Here is a 21154-nt window from a genome sequence, read left to right as displayed (position 1 = left end):
GCGCAGGTTATAGCCCTGGCTGGAACAGGATTGGCAGGTATAATCCACAGCACAGCCAGCAGCGGAGCGGTTGAGAAACTGGAGCAGCATGGTCTAGTGGATAGAGCCCGGGCCTGGGAGTCAGAAGGTCATGGGTTCTAATCCCAGCTCTGTCACTTGTCTGCTGTGTGACCTTGGGTGACCTTAGGTAAGTCACTTAACTTCTCTGGGCCTCAGTTCCCTCCTCTGTAAAATGGAGATGAAGACTGTGAGCCCTATGTGGGACAGGGACGGTGTCAAGCCCGATTATCTCGTATCTACCATAGCGCTTAGAACAGTGGCTGGCACATAGCCCATAACAAATACCATTATTATTATTATTACTATTATTAAGGGTGGAAGGGGCCCTTCCACCACGGTCCCCACCTGGTAAACATGAACCCCAACTCTAAAAATATTCAAGGGGTTGGGGGGGAACTCTAAGGAACTTCCCCAACCTCCTTTAAACATATGCAAGTCTTTGTTTTCAGGGGAAAGGTAGAGCCGTCCTTAGACAGCTGCTCCAGGTCAATCCAAAATAAGTTAGCATCATTAACAAAAAACACGAGCAGAAAAAAAGAAAAATAAATTTCTATAAATGAAGCCAAGACCCCTCGGCTCCCAGGACTCTGCCAGAGAGGGGGAGGTTAGGGGTGTGGAGGGGAAGGAGCAGAGTCCCAGAAAAAGTCCAGCTGAGCTGCTCCACGGTGCCATAGGGAAAGCTGATGCCAAGTCTCGAGCGGGTCGGCAGGGTGGAGGAGTTGGGGTGGAGAGGGGGGCTCCTGACTTTGAAAGAGTGGACCCTTCTACAACCATCTGGGAGATGAGGGCTCTGTCACTGGGGTGGGCAGGAGGGGGCAAAGTCGGGGGGGGGGCTCGGAGAGGGGATGAGGAGAAGGCGCCCACAAAAAAAGAGACGGTGAAGGGGAACCAGTGCATCTTAGGTAAAGAAGAGAGCCAGCCCCGGCTCAGTCACCCTCTGAGGCCAGGCTCCTCCGTTGGGGCCCCTCAGAGGAGGCATCCACGGCCTGAGCCCCGGCCCCCGACGGCGAGACGTCTCCCGGGCGCTCCGGCCCTGTGCCGACCGCCCCTTCGGTCTCCCCCTTCGGGATCGGGGACCCCAGGGACGGGCGGCTCAGGCGGCGAACAGGCTGTGGGGGCAGGGGCGGGGGCACCGATGGAGCCTTCAAGCTGCTGCCGGCCAGGCGTCGGGGGAGGGCCTTCGGGGTGGCCGGGCTGCCGGAGGCCTGAGACGGGGAATGGAGCGGGGGTGGCGAGGACAGGGGGTGCGCCAGAGGGGGCGGGGGCACCACAGGCCGGATTGGGGCTGGGCGCTTTGCTGGGGAGAAAAAGGAAGGAGAAATTAGAGAGGGTTACAGCTCTGCGGACCTCAGCAACCCTTCTTCCCCTCTCCTCCCGGGGCACCTCTTTCTCACTCTGAGCTGTGGACCCCGGTCGGGCCCTCAAGAAAGGTTTCCATTTTGACCAGTTGCTGGCAACGGGAGAGGAGCAAGGAGGGCCCCTTCCCAGCTGCAGGCCGCCCTCTTTGAAACAAACCAACATGTTGAGAACTGAGCATTTTGCTGCGGGGACCAGAGAAGCTAACTTCTCTTTCAGCCCAGCCAAACCCCCACCTCCTCAGCTCCCATCTGGACACAGTCTCATTTTCCCTGCCACCTCTCTGATCTCCAGCCTCCTGAAGGTGGTAAGACCAACTCTGGAGAGCCCTGGCGGAGCAGGGGACGGGCCTGATCAGACTAAGCCACACACCAAGACTGACAAAGCCCCACCTTTCCTCACCTCCCACTCCCTTTCTGTGTCGCCCTGATTAGTTTCCCTTTGCTCTTCGCCCCGCCCAACCCCACAGCACTCGGGTACATATCTCTAATTTTATTTATTTGTATTCCTGTCAGCCTCCCCCACCTCTAGATCGAATGCTCCTTGTGGGCAGGGAATGGTCTGTTTATTGTTGTATTGTACTCTCCCAAGCGCTTAGTACAGTCCACTGCACACGGTAAGTGCTCAGTCAATACAATTGAATGAATAAATGAATGATCAGACCAGAGGCTCCAGATGTTTCTGATCTTAGGCTTCAGACCCATCCAATGCCCAGCTCTCTGACTGGACCCCTGCTCTCCTGCAGCTCCTCCATTCTGGCTCTCTACTTGACCGGTGCAGACTTCCTTCTTCCCCGCTTGACCCTCCCCCTCAGAAGCCCCTGCTCGAGCTGTTTGGCTCACCTGCAGCACGCCTTCCCAACTAATAATAATAATGATGTTGGTATTTGTTAAGCGCTTACTATGTGCCGAGCACTGTTCTAAGCGCTGGGGTAGATACAGGGTAATCGGCTTGTCCCACGTGACGCTCACAGTCTTAATCCCCATTTTACAGATGAGGTAACTGAGGCTCAGAGAAGTGAAGTGACTTGCCCACAGTCACACAGCAGACAATGGCGGAGCTGGGATTCAAACCCATGACCTCTGACTCCCAAGCCCGTGCTCTTTCCACTGAGCCACGCTGCATCTCACGGCCCAAACCCCATCCCTCCCTGCTCCTTCAAAAAGTCAAACGCCCTTCCTCCATGAAGCCTTCCCAGATTAGCCCCTGCTCTCTCCAGTTCTTTTTTTTTATTACTCTCCCTAGTATAGAGCCCTACACACATTGATAAAGTAAACGACTCAATTTAGAAGCCGGCTTTACCTTAAACCAACAGAAAATTGAGAAGCCAAAAATCCTAATTTTAGGTGAATCGACTCGTTAGCTTCTGCTACTCAACCAGATTTTCTCTACGCTCTTCACTATAACAAACAGTGAACTAAAAGGTGATATTATTATTATTACTACTACTACTACTAATAATGATAAATGGTATTTGTTAAGTACTTACTATGTGCCAAACCCTGGACCAATGGTTGAGATAATCTAATGTAAGAAGATTAGACATAATCCCTGTTCCATCTGGGGCTCACAGTCTAAGAGGTGGAGGTGAGGAGAGAGGGAGAACAGAAGAAGCAGTGTGGCCTAATGGAAAGGGCAGGGGCCTGGGAGTCAGAGGAACTGGGTTTGTCATTCATTTAATAGTATTTATTGAGCGCTTACTACGTGCAGAGCATCGTACTAAACACTTGGAATGTACAATTCAGCAACAGATACTGTGAGCCCGTCATTGGGCAGGGATCTCTATATGTTGCCGAATTGTACATTCCAAACGCTTAGTACAGTGCTCTGCACATAGTAAGTCCTCACTAAATTCTATTGAATGATGAATGACAATCCCTGCCCAATAATGGGCTCACAGTCTAATCCATGCTCTGCCACGTCTGCTGGGTAACTTGGGGCAAGTCACTTTATTTCTCTGAGTCTCAATTCCCTCCTCTGCAAAAATGAGGAGTCAATACCTGTTCTCCTTCTTACTAAGACTGTGAACCCCATGCATCTACCTCAGCGCTTAGCAAATAACACAATTATTACTGCTAAGTATCACCCCCAGTTTTTACGGATAAAGAAACAGGCGCAGAGATGTTAAGTGGCTTGCCGCAGGTCACATAGCGGGCGAATGGACTAGAGCCCAGGTCTCCTGACTCCCAAGCCCAGGCTCTTTCAACTGGGCTATGCTCCTTCTCAACAAAGTCTTTTCAACAGAGCCAATAAATGACTGTGCATAGGCAAGGCCGCCAAGCCTAGGTCGAGCCCTCCCTTTTTTCTTTCAGTCTTTAAATGTATTTTTTTAACAGTATTTGCCTAGCGCTTACTATGTGCCAGGCACCGTACTAAGCGCTGGAGTGGACACAAAGTAATCCGATTGGACACAGTCCCTGTCCCACACGGGACTCACAATCTTAATCCTTACTTTTACAGATGAGGTAACCGAGGTACAGAGAAGTGACTCGCCCAAGGTCACCCAAAAGACAAGTGGTGGAGCCTGTATTAGAACCCAAGTCCTTCTAACTCCCAGGCTTGTGGTTTCTGCACTAGGCCATGCTGTTTCTCCCTGTTTCAACGGCAGGACTCCTCAAGCTGATCTTCGTTCAATAGCATTTACTGAACGCTTACTATATGCAGAGCACTGTACGAAGCGCTTGGAATGTACAATTTGGCAACAGATAGAGACAATCCCTGCCCAGTGATGCGTCTTAGGAGGGAGCCTGCTCTAGGACAGCTCCAGAGCTCTCTCTGATCCTCTGCCCCTGCTTCTTTTCGAGGGGGCACCCTGGCTCTTCTCCCCCAGCCCCCCACCCCCCACAAGAACACAGTCCACGATCCCAAGGCCCCACCTAGCTCTGAGGAGACTCACCCTTGCGGGATAGGTCCTCGGCTTGGGCTGGAGCCTCCGGTGGGTTTTCCGGCTCTGATACCGGTCTGCTGCAGGGAGAAAGTCAGGCGGCCAGTCAATCGTATTTATTGATCACTTACTGCGTGCAGAGCACTGTACTAAACCTTTGGGAGAGTACAATCTAACAATATAGCAGACACATTCCCCGCTCACAGTGAGTTTACAGTCTAGAGGGTCTTTTAGGCTAGAAATGATGATAATAATAATAATAATAATGTTGGTATTTGTTAAGCGCTTACTATGTGCCGAGCACTGTTCTAAGTGCTGGGGTAGACAGAGGGGAATCAGGTTGTCCCACGTGGGGCTCACAGTCTTAATCCCCATTTTACAGAGGAGGTAACTGAGGCACCGAGAAGTTAAGTGACTTGCCCAAAGTCACACAGCTGACAAGTGGCCGAGCCGGGATTCGAACTCATGACCTCTGACTCCAAAGCCCGTGCTCTTTCCACTGAGCCATGCTGCTTAGAAAGGCAAGTGGGCTTCCGGGTCTGAGGACCCCAGGGTCGGCGGGAGATGCCACGTGGCCGTGAGTCGAACTCTAGTCCCTCCACCCACCCCATGTCGAGAACAGAGCTTACGGTGGTTACGGTAAAGGGGAAGGGGGACCGGTGTGTGTGTGTGTGGGGTCGTTGGGGCTCCTGTGGTGGCTGGTTTAGGATAACCATTCCGAGGGGGGCGTGTTTGGGGAGTCCCAGCCCCCTCTGGGTCACTCCCATCCCCAAGCAACCCCTCCCAATCTCACCCTTCTTTGGCTGGGGGCGGGGTGGTCCTGGCTGGGGGCTCCTCAGCAGGGGGGCTTTCTCTGGCCTTGTCCTCAGGATTGGAGGGGCACATGGTCGTGAGACCCGTGAACAGGCCTGACACGTTGAAATCAATCTCTGCTGAGACAAAAGAAGTGCAAATGTAGGGCTCTCCCAAGGCCAGTCTGGGCTGCCCACTCCACTTCCCCTCCCCGATTTTACACCCAAGAGCCCCCGCAAAACTCTAGCTCTCAGACCGATACTCGCCCGGGGATCGTCCGAGCCCCACAGCCACCGGGTGACCCCCCCGGGGCCGGTGGGTGAAGGGTCCAGAGCCCTCCCTTGGGACGCACCTCCCGGGAAGAGGGTGTCTGCATTCTGGATCAGGGCCTCCACCACTCCCACCACCTGGATGGACGACACGGAGGCTGCGTCCAGCTGGGCCTGGTCCCTGAGACAGAGAGACACCAACCGTCAGTCCCCGCCCCAACCTTCCCTGGGCCCCTAGGCCACCCGTGGGAAGGAGAGTGTCCACAGACAGCTAGGAGACCCCAAGCCTGAAGCTCCCCTGTTGGTCACCTGGTAAACCCTAAAAATAATGAAAATTGTGGAATTTGTCATGTGCTTACTATATGCCAAGCACTCTGCTAGTGACTTTGCCCACATCCTGTCTCTGGCCTGGAACTCCTACCTCCCTCATATCCGACAGACCACCATCCTCCCCTCCTTCAAAGACTTATTCAAATCCCATCTCCTCCAAAAGGCCTTCTCCCACCTAAGCCCTCATTTCCCCTACTCTCTCTCCCTTCCGTGTGGCCCTAGCACTTGGCTATATGCGCTTTATTCACTCCACCCTCAGCTCCACAGCACTTATTTACGTAGCTGTAGTTTATTTTAACGTCTGTCTCCCCCTCTAAACTTAAGCTCCTTGTGAGCAGGGAAGAGGTCGACGACTCTATTATATTATACTCTCCGAAGTGCTTAATACAGTGCTCTGCACACAATAAGTGCTCAATAAATACCACTGCTTGGTTGAGTGATCAGATTAGACACAGTCCCTGTCCCTCACGGGGCTCATAATTTAAAAGGGAGGGAGAACTTGTTTTGATTCCCTGAGGAGTCAAATTTAAGAGAGGGAAACTGGCCCAGAGGAGTTGTGATTTGCTCAAGATCACACAGCAGGCAGGTGGCAGAGTCAGAATTAGAACCCAGGTTCCCCGATTCCCAGGTCCCAGACTCTTTCCATTAGGTCAAACTGTTTCTCCAAGCCCAGCAGCCAACACACTGGATTCAGGCCTCCTTGGGAAGGGGCAGTTCTCCAGGTTAGCACAGGGTGTTGGCATCCCTGCTTTCTGCTGCCCAGGTAGTTGACCGGAGCTGGAGCAGGATCTGGGTTCACAAAACCCGGCCAAGACTGGCAGGTGGGAGGCAGAGTTGGAGGTCGGAGGGGCGCCACTGGAGAACAATGAATTCCCTCTAAGGCTAAGGCTGAGGCGGCAGTAAGGGGGGAGGTTATCAGCACAGGCCAGGCTCCACAGGCCCCCCAGGAATGGGAGGAAAAGTCACAAGACCGCCTGGGATTGACACGGTCCCTTCCCGCCTATTATCATCTTCTGTACCTCCCAGCAGCCCCAGAGGGATGTGGAACCCAGATGCCAGATGCCCCGGGCCACACCCCAGGCAGGAGGGTGAGCCAAGGCCACACAGCGCCCGGCCGCAGACAAGCCGCCGCAGGAACCCGGCTCTCCCGAAGAGCCACCGCCCCAGGCAGAAGGAACCTCCTCGGCCCCCCTCACCCGGTCTCCCCGCCCCGGAGGATGGTCCTGAGCCGGGGCCAGTTCCCACCCTGGGCTTCTCACCCTTCCGTTACAGGCGGCCACAGCAAGTTGGGCCCCAGGACGATGGCGATGTTGCTGGGCGTCATTTTGTTCACCTCTTGCTCTTTGGCCAGCTTGGCTAGAAACCTGATGAGGTACCTGAGGAGGGTAGGACCGTGAGTGACAGCGAGAAGGGAAGGGGCAGGACGGGGCCGGGGTTAGAGCCGTAGCCTGCGGTGGGAGAGGCCGGCTCCCAGCTGGGCTCGGGTCCTCAGGGATGAAGGCCGGACCCACCCTCCCCGACGGACCCAGTGGGAACCGAGTGTGGGGCAGTGGTGGAGACCCAGTCTGTGGGCCTGGGCCTGGTTGCTCCGGTGACGGGGACTCCCACCCCCCCGCCAGACACACCTCAGGTTGGTGCAGTTCTCCTTGGGTAGCCGGGCACACACCTCCTTCAGGTTCTCCAGGCGGCTTTTTGGGTCTTTCATGCTGGACGGGGAGGAGGCAGAGGAGTTGGAGGAGGGAGTGGGTAGCCCTCTCCACCTCTCCACCGGCTTCCGTTCCCTGCCCACCTCCCTTACCTGGCAGCTCTCATCCAATCGTCATAGAGGTCAAAAGTCATTAGGGGCTGGGGCAGCTCCCGCAGGTAGGATTTGAGAGCCCCTGAAGGGGAGGGGGAGGGCAGGGGGTTAGGGTCAGCGTTCCGGCAGGGCTGGGCTCTCCCCACATCCCCTGCTCCCTTTTTTTTTATGGTATTTTATAAGCGCTTACTATACGTCAAACGCTCTTTTCAGCGCCGGGGAAGGTGCAAGAGCACTGTACTCATCTGCTCAACTGTATATATCTTCATTATCCTATTTATTTTGTTAATGAGATGTACATCACCCTGATTCTATTTATTTGCTATTGCTTTAATGAGATGTTCTTCCCCTTGATTCTATTTATTGCCATTGTTCTTGTCTGTCCGTCTCCCCCAATTAGACTGTAAGCCCGTCAAAGGGCAGGGACTGTATCTGTTACCGATTTGTACATTCCAAGCGATTAGTACAGTGCTCTGCACATAGTAAGCGCTCAATAAATACTATTGAATGAATGAATGAATGAATGCAAGTTAATTAGGTCAGACACAGGCCCTGTCTGGCCAGGGGCTCACAGCCTAAGTAGGAGGGAGAAAAGGTATCTGATCCTCATTTTACAGGGAGCGTTTCTGCTAACTCTGTTGTACTGTACTCTCCCAAGTGCTTAGTACAGTGCTCTACCCAAAGTAAACGCTCAATAAATGCCGAGTGATTTTACGGTTGAGGAAACTGCGGCACGGAGAAGTAAAGTGACTTACCCAAGGTCACAAAGCAAGCAACTGGCAGAGCCGGCTTTTGAAACCAGGCCCTCTGACTCCCAAGCTCGTGCTCTTCCCACCAGGCCCCGCTACCTACCTGCGACGGCGTGCGGATCGGAGCAGAATTCTTCCAGGCTGCTGGGGTCGCCCGCCATGGTCTGTTTCAGCCGCCTCAGCACCGAGGCCCCGGCAGCCAAGCGGAAGAGACCCTGTGGGGAGGGTGGGAAGGGGTCAGTTGGGGAGAGAGAAGGGCAGGAGGTAGAGAGAAGGGTGGGGCCGGAGCAGGTCTGCTTGTGTGTGTGTGTTGGGGGGGCATCGGTGTGCACATCTGACAATGACTCCCCCACTTCATTGCCTTATTGAAAGCACATCTCCTCCAAGAGGCCTTCCTTCCCTAAGCCCTCCTTTCATCTCCCACTCCCATATGTATCGCACTGACTTGCTCCCTTTATTCATCCCCCCTCTCCGCCCCACTGCAATTATGTCCATATCTGTCATTGATTTATTAATATTAATGTCTCTCTCCGCCTCTAGACTGTAAGCTCGTTGTGGGCAAGGAATGGATCTGTTAATCATTCTATTGTACTCGCTCAAGCGTAAGTGCTCAGTAAATACGGTTGACTGCCTGACTGAATGACACACCTCAGAGACTAGCCAGGTACCTCACACACACCTCTTCCCTCATGCCCTCAGCCAGCAGCATCATAACGCAGGCCTCGAGGGGCAGCGCGACATCCCGGCCCAGCTCCTTCAGGTGCTCCTCCAAGGCCACGCCGTACACCTTGGCCACCGGCGTGTCCACCATCGGGGAAATGGGCTCTGTGAGGGAAAGCAGAGGTGGGAGATGGACCGAGACACCCACCCCTGGGGGCGGGGGTGGTCCTACTCCCCTCTCCCAAGATTCTTCTGCAAAGCCCGACTCCTCTTTTTTTAAATGGTATTCGTTAAGCGCTTACTATGTGCCAGGCACCGTTCTAAGCACTGGGGTAGATACAAGCTAATCGGGTTGGACACAGTCCATGTCCCACATGGGGCTCCACAGCATTAATTCCCATTTTATCTATGAGGGAACTGAGGCATAGAGAAGTTAAGTGACTCACCTAAGTTCACAGAGCAGACAAGTGGCAGAGCTAAGATTAGAACCCAGGTCCTTCTGACACTTTAGACCTGTGCTCTATCCACTAGGCCACGCTGCTTCTCTTCTGAAGGGCTCCTCCACTGGTCTCACCCCAGGGCAGGAGGAGGCCTGGGGAGGTCACCTACTCCATCCCACCGCCTCTAAGAATGGCTAGAGCCCAGATCCCCCTCAGAGAAACGGGTCTGTCGTTACACTCCAGAAGGGGAAGTGTCACTTCCAGCAATAACAATCACTGCTAAGTGCTTACTCTGTGCCAAGCACTGTGCTAAACGCAAGCCTCTCCCTGCCCTGTCGGGGCAGGTCTCTGGTGGGGGCTGAGGTCTGCGCCCCCGACCCCTGCACCGTTCAGCAATTAGTCGGGTCCTGCCCCTCAGCGGGTTTCCGTGATGCGGAGGGGGTGGAGAGGCAGTGGTGCCCTCAGGGTACCTGTGGCCGCCCCGTGGCTCTCCTTCAGCTCGGCCAGGGCTGTGTCCAGCGAGTTCAGGGACTGGCGGTGGTAATTGGCTTGGATCTCCAGAAGCTGTGGGCAGAGGAGACACAACATGGCTGCGGCGGGGCTCTGACTCCCTGCCCACCACTGTAGTGGGACTGGGGGGCTTGTAGACTCATTTTCCAGGCTCTGAAGGGACTCGGGTCACTTTAGGGGATGGAGAGTGGAGTCCTGCTGATGGAAGAGACTTTTCCCACGGCCTCCAGGAGGCCGCTCAAAATCCTGCCTTCCTTCCCCACATCTCTGGTCAATCAGCAAACCCCCACCTGGCCTGCCCTCCCCTCTGGAGGGCTTTTTTTCTTTGGGATGGTATTTGTTAAGTGCTTACTGTGTTTTAGGCGCTGTTGATGATGATGGTATCTGTTAAGTTCTTACTATGTGCCAAGCACTGTTCTAAGCACTGGGATAGATACAAGCTAATTATATTGGATCCGGTCCATCTCCTATATGGGGTTCACAGTCTTAATCCCCATTTTACAGATAAGGGAACTGAGGCACGGAGAAGTGACTGCGCGACAGTCATATGGCGGACAAGTGGCGGAACTGGGATTAGAACCCAAGTCCCTCTGACTCCCAGATCCGTGCTCTATCCACTAGACCACACTGCCTCTTTGGTATGGGAAGGGCTGTGTCTGATCCATGCCTCCCCCATGAAGCCCTTGCGGATTAACCCCACCTGACTCCCACCATGCCAGTCAGCTCTTACACACTTTCGCGGGCTCCGGAAATGCTCCTGAAATCATTTTCCCGCTCACGCCGCATTCTGCCCTCTGCCCCAGGCATTTGTACTGCCTGCCTCCTTTAGGCTGAAAGCTTCTGCAGGGAAGGGACCTTCATAGCACGTTCTGCTCACAGGGGGTGTCCAAACCATAGCACAGCCCGACCGAGGGGCCGTTACCCACAAGAGCCCAGTGTCCCCTAGGGAGTAGGGCAGAGTGGGGAGAAGGGACTCCTGGACACTTACACTGATGAAGTAATTGGCATAGTTGTCCTCTTTGGTGGCAAAGTGGTACAGGTCGGCCAGATATTCATCCTGCGGAAACACCAGGAAGTGGGTCGGGAAAGAAACATTTTAAAGAAGGTCATTTTTTAAAAATGGCATTTTTATATTAAGATCTCCCCGCACTAGACTGTAAGCTCGCTGCGGGCAGAGAATCTATCCATTTACTGTTGCATTGTACTCTCTCAAGTGCTTAGTACGGTGCTCTGCACACAATAAGCACTCAATAAATACCATTGAATGAATGAATGAATTTATTAAGTGCTTACTACGTGCCAGGCAATGTACTAAACCCTGGGGTAGATACGAGCTACCATAGCCGGGCCCCAGAGTATCGAAAGGTGTTGGATCCCCAGGTTTATCTCCTCCCCTTGGGTCCTCACTGTCCCCACCCTCCGGTCCCCAAGCCCAAGCCTCTCACCTTGCACTGCTCCACTTTCCTCTTCAGCTCCTCCTCCTCTTCCTTCAGCATCTCCAGCTTATTGGCTGCTGAGGTACCCCCAGGCCCCCCGCCCAGCCCAGTCCCGCCACTGGTCGAGTTCTTGGTCGCCTGATTGAGCCTAAATAATAATAATAATAATGTTGGTATTTGTTAAGCGCTTACTATGTGCAGAGCACTGTTCTAAGCGCTGGGGTAGACACAGGGGAATCAGGTTGTCCCCCGTGGGGCTCACAGTCTTAATCCCCATTTTACAGATAAGGTAACTGAGGCACAGAGAAGTTAAGTGACTTGCCCACAGTCACACAGCTGACAGGTGGCAGAGCCGGGATTCGAACCCATGACCTCTGACTCCAAAGCCCATGCTGTTTCCATTGAGCCACGCTGCTTCTCTAAAGAAGACACCAATGGGGGAGAGGTCTGAGCCTAGGCCCAGGATGAGGAGACGGTCCCCCTACCCCAATGCGGGCACACAAATAAGGAAATTGGGGGGCTAATGGCAAATGAGCCCATCAGTGGATGTCTTCCACCACCCTAGAATGTAAACTTGTCTTGGGCAGGGAACATGGCCAGCAGTTCTGTTGCACCGTGGTCTCTCAAGCGCTTAATACAGTGCTCTGCACACTATAAGCGCTCAATAAATACGATTGATTGATCAATTCTCGCTGGGGCCGGGAGAAGGGTGGATTCGAGAAGCAGCACGGCATAGTGGATAGAGCCCAGTTCTGCGAGTCAGAAGGTCATGGGTTCTAATTTCGGCTCTGACACTTCATTCAATAGTATTTATTGAGTGCTTATTATGTGCAGAGCACTGGACTAAGCGCTTGGAATGGACAATTCGGCAACAGAGACAATCCCTGCTCAATGCCGGGCTCACAGTCTAAACGGGGGAGACAGACGGCAGAGCAAAAGAGAACAAAACAAGACAACATCATCAAGATAAACAAAGATAAATTGTCTACTGTGTGACCTTGGGCAAATCACTTCACTTCTCTGGGCCTCAGTTCCCTCATCTGTAAAAGGGGGATTGAGACTGGGAGCCCCACGTGGGACTGTGTCCAACCCGATTTGCTTTTTCCATCCCAGCGCTTAGTACAGCGCTTGGCACAGAGTAAGCGCCTAACAGATATTATAGCTCACCTCCTCCAAGAGGCCTTCCCAGACTGAGCTCCCCTTCTCCCTCTACTCCCTCTACCGCACCCCTTCACCTCTCCGCAGCTAAACCCTCTTTTCCCCCCATTTCCCTCTGCTCCTCCCCCTCTCCCTTCCCCTCAGCACTGTACTCGTCCGCTCAACTGTATATATTTTCATTACCCTATTTATTTTGTTAATGAAATGTACATCGCCCTGATTCTATTTATTTGCTATTGTTTTAATGAGATGTTCATCCCCTTGATTCTATTTATTGCTATTGTTCTTGTCTGTCCGTCTCCTCCGATTAGACTGTAAGCCCGTCAAAGGGCAGGGACCGTCTCTTTCTGTTACCGATTTGTCCATTCCAAGCGCTTAGTCCAGTGCTCTGCACATAGTAAGCGCTCAATAAATACTATTGAATGAATGAATGAATATTCTAATTTACGAGAGCTTCCTTAGGAAAGCAGCCCGCGGGCTCCCTCTTGTGGTATTTCTCGGAAACAAGGAAATAGCAGCATCTCTCCAGACAAGTCTGTCGTGCCCTCGGAGAGGGCTAAAGGCTAGATAATAATAATAGTAATAATAATAATAACAACAATAATAATAATGATGATCATGTTGGCATTTGTTAAGCGCTTACTATGTGCAAAGCACTGTTCTAAGCGCTGGGGAGGATATAAGGTGATCAGGTTGTCCCACATGGGGCTCACAGTCTTAACCCCCATTTTACAGATGAGGGAACTGAGGCACAGAGAAGTTGTGACTTGTCCAAAATCACACAGCTGACAAGCGGCTGAGCCGGGATTTGAACCCATGACCTCTGACTCTCCAGCCCATGCTCTTTCCACTGAACCACGCTGCTTGCACGCTAGATAATAACAATGTTGGTATTTGTTAAGCACTTACTATGTGCACAGCACTGTTCTAAGCTCTGGGGTAGATACAGGGTAATCAGGTTGTCCCACGTGAGGCTCACAGTTAATCCCCATTTTACAGATGAGGTAACTGCGGCACAGAGAAGTGAAGTGACTTGCCCACAGTCACACAGCTGACAAGTGGCAGAGCCGGGAGTCGAACCCATGACTCCTGACTCCGAAGCCCAGGTTCTTTCCACTGAGCCACGCTGAATCCACCCCCGCCCCAGGGCACATCCTCTACCCACCCACTGCTTATCTGCATTTTTCCCGATGCTCAGCACAGTGCTCGGCCCGTCGAAGGTCCTTACTAAATAGCATAAACCCATCAAACCAACCCTCCCACTCTGCGACTACCTGCTCTTCAAGGCATTCCAGTCAGAGGTGAGTTTCTGCAGGCTCTTCTTGTGCTTGAGGATGGAAGGCAACTCTTCCTGGGGAGCAGGGGAGGGAGAGGAAGGGTTAGGAGTCAGAGACATGGCCTGCCCCCCACTCAAGAGGAGGCGGATGCAGAAAGAACAGAAGAGATGGGGGATGAGGAGGGTTGGGGGCAAGAAGATGGGGATAGGGTGAAGAAGGCCAGGACAGAGGAGATGGGAGGTGAGCAGGGTTGGGGGAAGAAGATTCATTCATTCATTCAATCATATTTATTGAGCACTTACTACGTACTAAGCGCTTGGAATGTACAATTCAGAAACAGAGACAATCCCTGCCCCACAACAGGCTCACAGTCTAAACGGGGGAGACGAACAACACAACAAAACAGAACAAAATAAAACAAGTAATCTGGCATCAATATCATCAAGATAAATAGAATCATAGATATATACACATCATTAATAAAATAGAGTAATAAATAATATATACAAATATGCACAAGGGCTGTGGGGAGGGGAAGGGGGAAGAGCAGAGGGTGGGAAGAAGATGGGAGATGAGGAGGGTGGGGGGAAGAGATGAGAGGTTAGGAAGGTCAGTGGGGAGGAGATGGGGTAAAAAGGGTCAGAGGAAGGAGGTGAAGAATGAGGAAGGTCAGGGGGAAGATGGAGGTGAGGAGGGTCAAGGAGAAGGAGAATTTATTGTCATTGTTCTTGTCTGTCTGTCTCCCCCGATTAGACTGTAAGCCCGTCAAAGGGCAGGGACTGTATCTGTTACCGATTTGTACATTCCAAGCGCTTAGTACAGTGCTCTGCACATAGGAAGTGCTCAATAAATACTATTGAATGAATGAATGAAAAGGAGGTGAAGGATGAGAAGCGTTGGGAAAAGGAGGAGGGAGGTGAGGAGGGTCTGGGGAGGATGTGGGGGGATTGAGGAGGGAGGAGATGGAGAAGTGGGAGGAGGGGGACGGGGGCGGGGATACCTCGCTGAGCTTGTTGAGAGGTTGGAGGACGTCTCTCTCCAGGGCAATCTCAAACTCGGCCAGGACTCTAGCCAGCTGGCTCTGGATGAAGCAGCTCATCTCCAAGGCTTTCCTGTGGGGAATGAGCCTCAGCCATCCAGGCTCCAGGTTTCACGCCTCATGCAGCCCAGAGACAGAGAAGGTCCCAAGGCCACAGGCGGTGGGGGTGAAGGGGAAGGGAGTGGGGAGGGGGAGGGGGTGTGCCCGGGGTCTCCCCAGCACTCACCCTAGACTGGACTCGGGGTCCAGCTCTTTGAAGCTCTCAGCCATAGTGACAGACAGGGTCATCAGGGGCAATTTCTTCTGCAGGGGGTGAGAAAGAAGGCACTGAGAAGAAGGTTTCTCGGGTCCCCTCATTTCTACACTGGTCCCCTCCCCATACCCACCCACCCCCCCACTAGGTCAGGCTCCAGGAGTGATGGGAACCATTTCCCCCTCTAGGCTGTAAGCTCGTTGAGGTCCGGGAATGTGTCTACCAACCGTTTTATTGTTCTATTGCATTCTCCCAAGTGCTTAGTACAGTGCTCTGCACACAGTAAGCGCTTGAGAAATACAATGTCAGCCTCTCTGGCCATCAGAATTCCTTTCATCAAGGAAGGGAGCCCCTGCCTCTCACAGTCACTAATTCTGTTGTATCGTACTCTCCCAAGAGCTTCTCATAGTGCTCTGCACCTAGTAAGTGCTCAATAAATATTATTATGATGATATTTGTTAAGTGCTTACTAAGTGCCAGGCACTGTGCACCATTGGTTGATTAATTGATTAGGTTCAGAGCCATGCCAAGGTTATGGTGGGTACAGCTCCAAGCCCTGGTTTGGGTGCCCAGAGGGACGAGCCCTTTTAAGATGTGTAAAAGAAGTTCCAAATCCCCGAGGCAAAAGAGTTTAATAGGGTCCCTGGGCTGAAATAATCCAGATAAATACAGAGAAGTTTTTGGTCTTCCTTGCTTGTGGCTAGTAAACTGGGGGCAAGCTAAGAAATGACACCTGTTAGCATCCAGGCCTCAGAGGAGTACCAGAATTTATTAAGCGCTTATGGTGTGCAGAGCATTATTCTAAGCACAAGGAGAGAATTCACAGGTGGGAATTAGTTGGTACCTGTCCCTCTGTAATATATATAACTTTGCTATATTCAATTCAATCGCATTTATTGAGTACTTACTGTGTGCAAAGCACTGTACTAAACGCTTGGGAGAGTACAATGCAACAATAAACAGACCCATTCCCTGCTCACAACAAGCTCCTCTCTCAAGCCCTTAGTACAGTGCTCTGCACACAGTAAGCGCTCAAAAAATACCATTGACTGATTTTGAGTCCCAGTCCATTCCATCAGAACACACGGGATGGGAAGCCCCCACCCCCGGCCAGTTCAGCACCTCACTCATATTAACTTCCCGCTCCACTCTGCACCAATCGAAATCCAACGATGAGCCCCTGAAACAAAGCGGTCTCCAAGGGGACTTCAAACCCCATTCCGTTCCCCTGCCGCCCCCAATTTCCCATAACCTCCCCGGAACCTAGGGACGAGATGCTCGGGTTTTCCTAGTAGAGATTTCCCTCTCCTACATACAGGAAGATGGGGGCGGGGGGGGGGGACTGATGCTCGGGCTGAAGCCTCTCCCCTCCCACCCACTCCTCCTGCCTCCCCGGCTGAGATGCGGGGCAGGTGACCTCACCACCCGTTTGTCCACGTCCGCTCCGCTCTGGCCTTGCAGACACGCCTGCAGCCTCTTGTGCACATTGTGTGCAGCCCTCTTGGCCGGTTCCAGCCTCTGCTCCACCTAGGTGGGGGAGGAAGAGGTGAAACCGGGCAGCCGGGAGTCCTCGGTCCCCCCGCCTCCCCACCCCCTTCTCGGAGTCCTTTTGCGGCACTGTGAAGATGGAATCCCATCCTAGTTTTCCCCCATCACCTCCCAAAATCGCTCCCCGAGTCTGTTCCTAAAGGAATCCAGACCAGGGAGCAGTAGTGGCTCACACCTCCGAGCTCCCACCTGGACCCCACCCGCCTCCTCCAGGGCCTGCTGCAGCCTCTTGCTCAGGAAAGCAGGCACACGCAGGCTCGGGCCTGCTCCCCAAACCCGCACGCACAGGCCCTGATCCCCTCACCCACACCCTTACCTGCAGGAGGTCCTCGCTCAAGAACTCCGTAGCCTCCTGGGCCCTGAGAGAGGGTGCAAGCGGGCTGGGGTGAGCTCTCTGGACCTCCCTCTGGGCCCCCCCAACTCCCCAGCAGGACTCTTCTGCCCACCCCCGGCCTGAGCCAGGAGTGTGTGAGTGTGTGGAGCAGCAGGAGAGGAGATTCTGTGTCAGCCCTCCCTGTAACCCAAGGGGCAGCACAGAGAGGGGGAACCCCCCTCCCCAAGTCTCTTCCATTACAGGCCAGGTTCTGCCTCTCAGATCCCCCTCCCCCTTCCCCAGTCCTCCCAGTCGGAGCACATTCCAGCCCAGGAATCCCTGGTGTTGGCCCTTTCCTCCTCCGCCCAGAGCAGGAGAGCTGGAAAGGTGGCCCAGGGGCGGAGGTGACCGAAACCATTCCAGGGCCGGGACTGCGGGGGCAGACCCAGGCCGAGGGAGAGGCCAAGGGGGCACCCCCCGGAAGCGGTCACTCCGGGATGCTGAGAGAGGCATCGGGCCCAGACGCCCTCTCCCCATAACACCCTCAGAGTCTCCAGGCCTGAGGCTGACAGAGGGCGAGAAGAGAGCAGCGGGGGAGAGGAAGGGAGTGGGGAGGGAGCTCTGTTTTGCAAGGGGGAATGGATTTTGAAACCTGGAATGGTGCAGCCAGGTTATTTCACCTGACTCTGGGCAAAAGCAGAAGCGAGAAGGGGCAGAGGGAGGAGGGAGTCACCCTAACTCTCTGGGGAAAATGAAAGCAAATCTTGCTCCCAGACCCCTTGCCCTGCTTCTGGGGAGTCAAAGGAGCTGAAGGAGGCTCCCCTTGCCCCCCTCTTTTCGAGTCCCTGGAGAGCCCCAGCCACTCTTTTCCTGGGCCTGAGTTTCTCGGGAGGCTCTGTCTTCCCATCCCATTCCGGAGGATCTTAGAATTGCCCTCATTGTCTGGATGGGGGCCAGGGGAGGCTGGAGGAAGGGAGCTTTAAGGAGGCCGGCCTTCCTCCTGATCGCTGCCTCCTTCTGCCCCAACTCTTCCCACTTTCCCGCTTCTACCCTAAGGCCTGAGGGCCGGGGGGAGGTGGCGGTGAGAGGTGGGTGGGAAGGGGGCTTGCCAAGCAGGGGTCCCCAGGATCCCCCCCACCGCCGAGGAGCGGTGGTAATTCCAGTTTAGAGTAGATTGGGGAGCAGAGGGGTTGGATGGAGTGTCATGAGATTGAGCAACTTACCCTTAACAGGTCCTCTTCCTCCTCAAACCTCTACCCCCCACCCCTCGGCACTTCCTGGCCCCGTTCGCTGGGTCTCTGGCTGGGCCCGGCAGGGGAAAGCGGGGCGGTGGGGTTGTTGTTGGGAGGCTGGTGGCCTTACCGTCCGGTGCTGCCGGTGTAGGCCAGCTGCCGCATCCAATTTAACTGCCTCTTCATCATCTTGGTGGGGAGAAGTCGAGCCCCCGGAGGTCAGCGGGGCAGCTAGGAGCTGAGGGTCTTCCCCCAGCCGGTGTCCTACGCTCCACTTGTCATTGGAGACACAGAGACAGAATCCTTCCTCCCTGCGGGCCTCTCCCGGGCTTTCTCCCCTCCCCTGTCCGGGGCTACACTCCTCTCCTGTCTTTACAGCAGGCTCCTTCCTGCCCCCGCCCCCCTCCCCGTCCCGCCTCCCCCACCCCTCCCCTCCTCCTCCGCCCCGTCCCCGACCCTCTCTTTGCCCGGGCTCCGAGTCTCAGGGCCTCGTCCCTGTCTCTCAGGGTCTCGTCCCTGTCTCTCGGGGCTCGGCCTCCCGCGCCGGGCCTGCACCGGCCCGCCCCAGTGCAACAGGTAAGAGTGGAGAGAGGTGTCCGCAGCGCGCCTTGCAGCCCGGCTCGCCTCCGGACCTGTTCCTGTCACCACCCCACAAATAAAAATAACTCTGGGCCTAGCCTTAAAGGGGAAATATTGTTGCAGCAAACACGGAACAGAGCCGACCGCACCAGCCTGCCTCCTGACCCCCCCAGGGCTGGCCCCATGCCCTGCCGTGTGACCCCGCCTGCCTCCCTGCCTCTCTCCCTCCCTGCCTCCTGTCTGCCTAGACCAGCCCCACACTTAATAATAATAATAATAATAATGTTGGTATTTGTTAAGTGCTTACTATGTGCCGAGCACTGTTCTAAGCACTGGGGTAAACACAGGGGAATCAGGTTGTCCCACGCGGGGCTCACAGTCTTAATCCCCATTTTACAGATGAGGGAACTGAGGCACAGAGAAGTTAAGTGACTTGCCCACAGTCACACAGCTGACAAGTGGCAGATCCGGGATTCGAACTCATGAGCCCTGACTCCAAAGCCCGTGCTCTTTCCACTGCGCCACACTGCTTCCCAGACCTGGGCTGGGTTCGGGGAAACTTGAGCGACTGCAAGCACTGGGACCGTCCCCAGCCCTGCTGCCCCCAGAGGGTTCAGGGCCGGCCGGGTGGAGACCGCTCCGAGACCTCAGGGGTCATTTGGAAGCGTGAGGAGGAGGGGGCGAGGAGGAGGGCTGGGCTCCGAAGGGGAAGAGATCAGTTGGGGCCGTCAGTCCGACACCCAACCCCATCACTCAGAAGGGTCCCTGCCGCCCGACCCCTCATCCAAGGGGTCCACGCCATCCAACCCCATCATACAGGGGAGTCTGCACCACCCGACCCCATAATAATAATTATGGTATTTGTTAAATGCTTATTACGTGCCAGGCACCGTTCTAAGCGCTGGGGTAGCTACAAGATATTCGGGTTGGACCCAGTCCCTGTCCTACATAGGGCTCACAGTCTTAATCCCCATTTTACAGAAGAGGGAACTAAGGCCCAGAGAAGTGAAGTGACTTGACCAAGGTCACACAGCAGACAACCGGTGGAGCTGGCATGACCTGCTGACTCCCAGGCCCGTGCTCTACCCCATCGCTCAGAGGGATAGATCATTTATTGAGCACTTACTGTGTGCAGAGCACTGTACCGAGCACTTGGGAGAGTACAACACAACACAGTTAGTAGTCGTGTTCCCTGCCCGCAACGAGCTTACAGTCGAGAGGGGTCTGCGTTGCTCAAAACCATCGCACCCATCCCCATCACCCCAGCCCCCACATCCCCCGACCGTAAGCACGTTGTGGGCAGGGATTGTCTCTCTTTATTTGCTGTATTGTACTTTCCAAGCACTTAGTACAGTGCTCTGCACACAGTAAGTGCTCAGTAAATTCGATTGAATGAAGCCCCATCATTCAGAGCAGTCAGCACCGCCCAACCCCATGGCATGGGGGACGGGGGGGGAGTGGCGCTTTTACACTTCCCCTGTTACCCAGCTCACACAGCAGAGAAGCCTCTCAGATCTAGGATAAAAGAGGGGCCCAAACCAGTCTCCACCCGAGCCGGTCTCCAGGACGACCCCAGACTGGGGCAGGGGACAGTTGAGCTAGTGGGGGGCTGGGGGTTGCCCCCTGCCCCATTCCCGCCCCATTTCCTCTCTGGGGGCTGAGCCAGAAACCCCGGGGACACTCCCAGCCCTGGGGAACGCCGGGTGCGAGCATCCTTTGCAGGCCAAGGAAGGGGTTATTTGAAGCCTCCAGGGAGGGGCCGATTTCCTACCCGTCTATGTGTGAAGTGGGGGCGGGATTCAAAGGCCCTCTGGTGGGGTAGATCAAACAGTCGTCGGTCTTGAGGGGGCGGAGGAGGAGGAGGTGAGCGTGACCTGTTTGAGCGTCTGAGTGTCATGGGGCCTCCCCCCCCAAAAAAGAGAAAGGGGAGGGAGCCCTTCCTCCAGATGTAAGGGGAGCGGAGCTAAGGGTGGCTGGGTTTGCAGGGGAGGCAAGGGTTAATCTGGAGTTCTCATTTTCTCACCTGAGAGGTTTACCTCAGTCCTGGCTGCTCAATGAGCACTGAAGACAAGGAAGGGGACAACTTTGACGCTCGGAGGCCGGTGAGGGGGGAACCAGGGGAATCAGTCAATCATCCAATATTTAGTGAGCGCTTACTGTTTGCAGAATACTGTACTAAGTGCTTGGGAGAGTATAATATAAAAGTAAAACAGACACAGTCCCTGCCCACAGTGAGCTTACAGTCTTGAGGGAGAGACCGATATTAATATAAATAAATCAATTATGGGTATGTACTAAGTGCAGTGGGACTGGGAGCGGGGATGAATAAAGGGAGCAAGCCAGGGCGACGCAGAAGGGAGTGGAAGAAGAGGAAAAGAGGGCTTAGTCAGGGAAGGCCTCTTGGAGGAGATGGGCCTTCAATAAGGGTTTGAAGAGGGGGTGGGGAGGCGGGGGAGTAATTGTCTGCCTTC

General features: G+C 54.3%; 1 protein-coding gene across 1 annotated transcript; it reads right to left on the bottom strand.

Annotated features, from left to right (window-relative positions):
• Positions 1–337: 337 nt before the first annotated feature.
• On the bottom strand, positions 338–18489 carry SH3BP1 (SH3 domain binding protein 1). Its single transcript, XM_029078573.1, has 18 exons — positions 18235–18489; positions 16876–16918; positions 16434–16538; positions 14985–15061; positions 14720–14831; positions 13717–13793; positions 11294–11432; positions 10837–10905; positions 9809–9902; positions 8918–9063; positions 8342–8453; positions 7490–7571; positions 7317–7397; positions 6951–7067; positions 5445–5542; positions 5094–5229; positions 4313–4380; positions 338–1357 (listed from the first exon to the last, which is right to left on the bottom strand). Exons 1-18 carry the CDS (start codon positions 18291–18293, stop codon positions 987–989), a joined length of 1986 nt encoding a protein of 661 aa, XP_028934406.1. The 5' UTR covers positions 18294–18489; the 3' UTR covers positions 338–986.
• Between the last annotated feature and the right edge of the window lie 2665 nt (positions 18490–21154).

The sequence above is a fragment of the Ornithorhynchus anatinus genome, chromosome 14, assembly GCF_004115215.2.
Source record: "Ornithorhynchus anatinus isolate Pmale09 chromosome 14, mOrnAna1.pri.v4, whole genome shotgun sequence".
Taxonomy (NCBI): Eukaryota; Metazoa; Chordata; class Mammalia; order Monotremata; family Ornithorhynchidae; genus Ornithorhynchus; species Ornithorhynchus anatinus.
Note: the sequence above shows the minus strand (reverse complement) of the source record. Positions and strands in the feature narration are given on the sequence as shown.

Bases quoted from the DNA above. Each gene is read 5' to 3' on its own strand.
- SH3BP1 (XM_029078573.1), bottom strand. From the start codon at position 18,293: ATGATGAAGAGGCAGTTAAATTGGATGCGGCAGCTGGCCTACACCGGC. The intron at 15,062-16,433 runs GTGAGGTCACCT...CACCCCCTGCAG, and splicing joins CGGACGTGGACAAACGGGTG to AAGAAATTGCCCCTGATGAC. The intron at 10,906-11,293 runs GTGAGAGGCTTG...GTGTTTCCGCAG, and splicing joins GGAAAGTGGAGCAGTGCAAG to GATGAATATCTGGCCGACCT.